A 5,536-nucleotide genomic window follows, 5' to 3' on the forward strand; every position below is an offset into this window, starting at 1 on the left:
TTTAATTCGGAAAATACGTTCTTGCTCTCTACAAACCAGATTGTTGAATATGGTTTAGTGAGACAAAATTTCTTGTTCTGGAGTAAAAACAAACTCATAAATCACTTCTTGTAAAAGAAGCGCTTAAAAATCAGGCGAACATATTTTTCGCTCCAAATTTCTGAATATTTCTACCTTTTCTTGGCATTTCAAATAGAGCTCGGAGGTTCCTAGTTCCTATCACCTTTTTGTGTGAGCCCTAACATAAGTGTTTGCTTGTTCATTCTTCGTAACCTTTACTTGTCATATTTCCACAATAAAGGACATCACCGCTCCGCATCAGACCACTTCCCCGGCAATGACCTCAAACCATTATGTTGTTTAAAACCGTGACTATTTATACAATGCTTGATAATACCACGTGTTTATTGAACTCATTCAGCCAGAGATTCGAGCCAAAGCCAAGCGTCCCTAAGTACAGAAAATGATTGGTGAATGCTCAAAGCTCTGAATTACGACTATAACTCTCAAAGAGTGGTTGTAGCTTGTTTCAAAATCGGAGACGGGGATCATCATTAGATATATCTATCAACATATGTGTTTATTTGAAGGCTGTCACATTGTGAAATAATTGGACTTTGATTTTTGGCTGAACCCGCGTCGGATTTCGCTTCTTCTTAAGCTGGAAAGGCATCCCCAGAACTTATAGATGTACTACAGGAACGAAACCTGCTTACTCCATCAGACCACTAACTGGCCATGGAAGTTATAAAGCGCCTTTAGAATAGTTTGTGAAAGATTCGATTATACGGGTACAACATGGACAATGGCCGTTTGGTTTGAGTTGGAGACCTGAAATGGAATATGTCAACTATTCAATGAGGACAACTCTGTGCCATGGAAGGATTCGTGGAACTTACGTTTTAATCGGCTTCGGCTTAGGTTTGGGAGCAATAGCAGCCTTCCTTTTGCTTTGTCCTTTCAAATATGACAACCTCAATCTAGAAAACCAATGGAAATGTGTCAGTCTATTTGACAATCCGGACAGAAGCCGTTATAGACTGTCAATAGAACTTACATTTTTCGAAAGGTTGGATCTTCGAGAATCCTTGGAGTTAGACCGTCTCTGTAAATTCTGACTTGATTCAGGAATTTCTGAACGAGCCAATAGTCAGGGTCATGAATGGGCGTAATCGAGACTTCAGGTGATCTATTGTGTAATAAAGAGACATTGAAAACATATTGACACGACTTGAATCAAATGCATCGAGTCACTTACTCAAAGGGTTGCCTTGAAATGTCTTGGTTCATGTATGGGAGCATTTTTTGCTTTAGAACCCGGAATGGTAGCTGCTTCACTTGACGATGAAAGGAGTCTAAAAGAATAATCGGGTTCATTGTCAGGTTCCAGTTCTCGAACTCTGGCTAACCACCAAAGATACTCACATTGGCTGATGGCCTCAACCTCACCATGGTTGAACCACAAAATCAAAAGACAGCACGACACCACACCAGATTGAAAGTGTAGAGAAAGATCCATCAGGGTGAATGAAGAGCGAATGGTATCAATTGCTCGGAACCACCTCACTTTATATAGCGGCGCCCAAGGGAGTGCGCTTGCTCAAAACTACTTGAGAGAAGCCTAGGGAATCTAGTCTCCTCAAACGTTCACAGAATCCGATTCGTGATGGAAGACAGGACTTAATTCTTGTACCTAGATCATGCGCTGAATATATTTTTATCGCCACCTAAACCACTTGACGTCATAACTAAATCAATATGGATACAATTCAGCTCTAATCTTGTCAATTTTTGGTTATGAATCTAGACTGCATCAATGTCATGAATGTCAAAGTATATTTATCTAAAACCTTGGCCTCGACCAATTTAGCCTTTTCAGGAAATATTTTACGTCGTATCACACACACGTCATAAGATTGAAAGAACAATATCATCAGTTGAAATTAAGGCGACTGAAATCGCTTTCCACATTTCCCTTAGGTCTTCCCTTGGTTCCAAACACTTGATGGTAAAGAGTTCGATACCAATTTGGGCAACGGTCACCCTTTATACTATAGTAGTAATCCACAAAGATCTCCTCATGTCGTTGAATGGTTCTCGTGGAGCCCAAAGCTCGGACATATCCGAATCTGGGATGTTTAAAGAAAACGAAATCCGCATTTGGATTTTTGAATTTGTGTTGGACCTAGCAATAGATAAATGAATTAAACCATTTCGACAGGTCCTCCAAATCATGTTACCTTATGCCCCAGACTAGAGCAGTATTGATGCAGAGAGGACATGTCAGGGGGAATATTTAAGGCATAATCGTCATCATAGCTCATTAGATTCTTATGAGCATCCTCAACTTCATCCGGGGTCATGTCTTCGGAGTATAAATCCTCCTCATCGTACACGTGAAGGCCAGCATAAGTTACGATTAAGGTCTGGGCCGGAATGGTCCGTTTGGCAAAGAGACCTTGACCCGCATTGGGAATACCAGAGGGCGCCACGTACACGTTTCGTTTGTCGTATGGATCCATAAGGAGCGGTTTTGACGTAAGAAAGGTCTCATTGGCTGCCTCGTATTTGAAAACAGGAGACAGTTTCTTGAGAGGTTCGTATTGCAATTCCAACATACCTTGACGGCATCTTTGGATAGAATGGTTTGACACTAGTAATCTTAATTATTGCTCACACATAGACGAGAGAGGAATTGGAAAACCCTGGAAACATTCATGAACATGTTTTCTCGGTATTTACTGCTCAAATAAGCCCTTCTGGTTCATCATGTATATGGTTATTCTGGAGGATTATGCATAAGTCTTTGTTCGTTCGAATTGCTCCCTATTCGCGGAATAACTGAGAAAGAGGGGCTCAATTTTGAAGGGGTATGCCAAACCCATCAGACAAACATGAAATCATCTAAAGGAGTTAATGATTAATTTGTAATGTCGATATGCAACTAATAGATGACCTATCAATCAGAAATTACGATCAATTATAGATGCGTTCCAAAATGATATTCATACTGCAGAGACATAAAGCAGGTAGCTTTTGGCTGATGAAAAACTCTGTTTATTACTAAGAATGTTCGCTTTCAATTCAAGGCAATGCTTGACATCTGTACGGCCATTAGACAAAGCTGCCTGATGAATGGTTTCACAAACATGAAATGTCAAGCAAGAAATTTATTCACCGATTAATGCTGCCATTATCAAAACTTGAAAGAGAAATGACCAAGCCAACAACAATCAATTTAGAATTATTTGCTTGACATGATGGCCCAAGTGCCTTTTTAAGTTTGAACGAAAGGACCAAACTCATTTTGCCCCAAAATCACTAGGCGAAACTTAGATTTGATTGCTTCATGGAATTATAGCTCAAATCAAAAACTTACATGCCGAAAAACATATCATAAACTATATTCTCTGAATCTACTGGATTGAAATTTGGTATTAAGTGTAAATTTTCAGAGATACATTTTGCTAACTTCAAAACTACTCTTATCTTTACATTCTGTTGAATCCTCAAATCAATACGTATAACAGGTAATTTTATTGATTTGGGCTTTTCCTAAAGACTTTGTTAAAACTGAATGAAAAATGCACCACTTTAAACCTTAGTAATTTGCGTTAAATATTTATGGCTTGTTTAACTAGACGTACTTTTAATAGTTGGACAATACTGTAGTATTTAAAAGCATACATATCTAAAAGGTTTTACGAAATGGCACACTGGATTTTGCTTAGCTATTTTGAGACTAAGCAACAAAGAAAATATTCTTTAACTTTTGTGATTTTGATAATTGGTATGAATTATTTGGGCATTTTGATTCAGATATTTCGGGGACATTTTGGATTGAAAGTCGACAAAAAACGACCACATTGTCCAATAAAACTCAATGACGGTTCAACAGATCATATTTTGATTTACATTCAAGGGCCAATGAGTGTCCTACTAATTTCCATTCAATAGATTTTAATCTTAGCTAGAATTACAATTAAAACCTTATGATTTTTCGAGCTTGACAAGTGCTAAATTGTGTTTTGGTTTTTCTCTCAAACCTGATGATAACCACCGTGTTATGACTTATAAGTTGTAAAGGCTTGTTTGACTAATGTTCAATGTTTAATGGCTTAATCACCTTTTAGAGGTGATTTTTCTTTCTCATTGTGGTGTACGAAATCAAATTGAAAATGCGAAACCAATTGTAATCAATAAACTAAAATAGGCCATGCACTGATTGGAATTACCTTTTCCTAATACCAAACAAACCATATTCATTAGCTCTGCGGTCTATCACTCAAATCACTCTGCTCAGGTGTTGACGTGGTTAGCGACGCATTCATCAAGAGTTTTACTCAGTATTAATGAATATAAGCCAAGCCAAAGATAATCACCTTAGAGGGTTTTCATCCAAGTTTACCTGTAAGCCTTCACGTTCCGATTATGACCGTTGAATAACTTGTCATTCTCATAGTCCCCAACAATGGCCGTATGAAAATCCGGAAAGATAAATCCTAGGCCTCGTCCGGTGACCTTACTCTCTCTGACCTTCATGGGGCCCACAATCCACCCATTGCCTTGATCCTCGGGACCATACTTGAGCCAAGCGTAGTCATCATGACCCACCACAAGTGGTTGATAATCCGTATCATTCACGTGAAACCTGCCCACAATTCTCGCGTCTTTGATGATCTTGGAGTCTTGTTTCAATCGTCGCACCGGTTGGATCGAGGTCACCCAGGATTTTAGGGCGGATCGAATGAAGGTCTTTTGCCATGATGTGTCCCCCAGAGAGCAACTCGAGAACACCCAGTGAGTTTCGAAATCTAAATCGCCTTTGGGTAATCGCTTGGCACTGATGACGATAACTGACAGAGTCAAAAATATTAGAGCTTCTTTTGGACCCATTGAGATTCAAGTTACACGTGTGAATGAAATGCCTTTGGAAATCGAGTTGGTTTTTTTTCTGTTGTTGACTGCTGTACGGCCAAGGCGTCGAGTTGGTTTTTTTTTTTTATTGTTGAGGGTTTTTAAATAAAGGAAAAGAAGCTGAACTGAACACCTGTATGAAGCAACTGAACAATAACTCGAACGCTGCATTTTACTCCTTCGAGCAAAGCTTTCGATTCATTCAATGGACCGATTTCCAATGGCAAAATGAGAGGTTTCGTTGCTATCTTCTGGCCAAAGACCGCAAATCACGCGATGAACCCGAAGATATCAGCTGAAAGACCATAAATAAATGATCTGCAAGTCCTGATTCATGCTGGATGAAACAATTGAAAATCACATATGGTCAGATTTCATGGGCTGAGAACAGTATGACTCATTGATCATGGCCGAGGCAAATCCAAGCAAAGGCCAAACCACAACTCTGTCGACATCGACATCATCTTTTGAGGCTTTGGACCCGCATGACCCACATTTGAACCATTTGGCCTCGTTGATGTTCAGTAAATCGTCCGAATGGATCCAAGGGGAGCTCGAATCGACCACTGAGGAGTACAAATTACTCGAACAAATGAACAAGTAAGTTAATCAGTCATCA

General features: G+C 39.3%; 3 protein-coding genes across 3 annotated transcripts in view; 1 reads left to right on the plus strand and 2 right to left on the minus strand.

Moving 5' to 3' along the window:
• Positions 1-411: 411 nt before the first annotated feature.
• Positions 412-1,674, minus strand: LOC131889044 (uncharacterized). Its single transcript, XM_059238034.1, has 5 exons — positions 1,426-1,674; positions 1,259-1,355; positions 1,058-1,189; positions 900-980; positions 412-831 (listed from the first exon to the last, which is right to left on the minus strand). The coding sequence occupies exons 1-5, from the start codon at positions 1,517-1,519 to the stop codon at positions 759-761; spliced, it is 477 nt and encodes a 158-aa protein (XP_059094017.1). The 5' UTR covers positions 1,520-1,674; the 3' UTR covers positions 412-758.
• Positions 1,675-1,815: 141 nt separating this feature from the next.
• On the minus strand, positions 1,816-4,958 carry LOC131889043 (histone-lysine N-methyltransferase SETD7-like). The gene is made up of 3 exons (XM_059238033.1): positions 4,409-4,958; positions 2,241-2,631; positions 1,816-2,185 (listed from the first exon to the last, which is right to left on the minus strand). Exons 1-3 carry the CDS (start codon positions 4,894-4,896, stop codon positions 1,934-1,936), a joined length of 1,131 nt encoding a protein of 376 aa, XP_059094016.1. The 5' UTR covers positions 4,897-4,958; the 3' UTR covers positions 1,816-1,933.
• Positions 4,959-5,216: 258 nt separating this feature from the next.
• The window catches only part of LOC131888666 (biogenesis of lysosome-related organelles complex 1 subunit 2-like), a 670-nt gene continuing 350 nt past the window's right edge, over positions 5,217-5,536 (plus strand). The window contains exon 1 of the mRNA XM_059237582.1: positions 5,217-5,517. Within this exon, the coding sequence (XP_059093565.1) occupies positions 5,324-5,517 (194 nt within the window). The 5' untranslated portion in view covers positions 5,217-5,323. The remainder of the gene's footprint in view (positions 5,518-5,536) is intronic.

The sequence above is a fragment of the Tigriopus californicus genome, chromosome 10, assembly GCF_007210705.1.
Source record: "Tigriopus californicus strain San Diego chromosome 10, Tcal_SD_v2.1, whole genome shotgun sequence".
Classification (NCBI taxonomy): Eukaryota; Metazoa; Arthropoda; class Copepoda; order Harpacticoida; family Harpacticidae; genus Tigriopus; species Tigriopus californicus.

Coding starts and splice junctions, on each gene's coding strand:
- LOC131889044 (XM_059238034.1), bottom strand. CDS start 1,519: ATGGATCTTTCTCTACACTTTCAATCTGGTGTGGTGTCGTGCTGTCTT. Junction 1,190..1,258: donor ATTTCAAGGCAACCCTTTGA/GTAAGTGACTCG, acceptor ATTACACAATAG/ATCACCTGAAGTCTCGATTA. Junction 832..899: donor AAGCCGAAGCCGATTAAAAC/GTAAGTTCCACG, acceptor ATTCCATTTCAG/GTCTCCAACTCAAACCAAAC.
- LOC131889043 (XM_059238033.1), bottom strand. CDS start 4,896: ATGGGTCCAAAAGAAGCTCTAATATTTTTGACTCTGTCAGTTATCGTC. Junction 2,632..4,408: donor CGGAACGTGAAGGCTTACAG/GTAAACTTGGAT, acceptor TTCTATCCAAAG/ATGCCGTCAAGGTATGTTGG. Junction 2,186..2,240: donor GCTCTAGTCTGGGGCATAAG/GTAACATGATTT, acceptor ATCTATTGCTAG/GTCCAACACAAATTCAAAAA.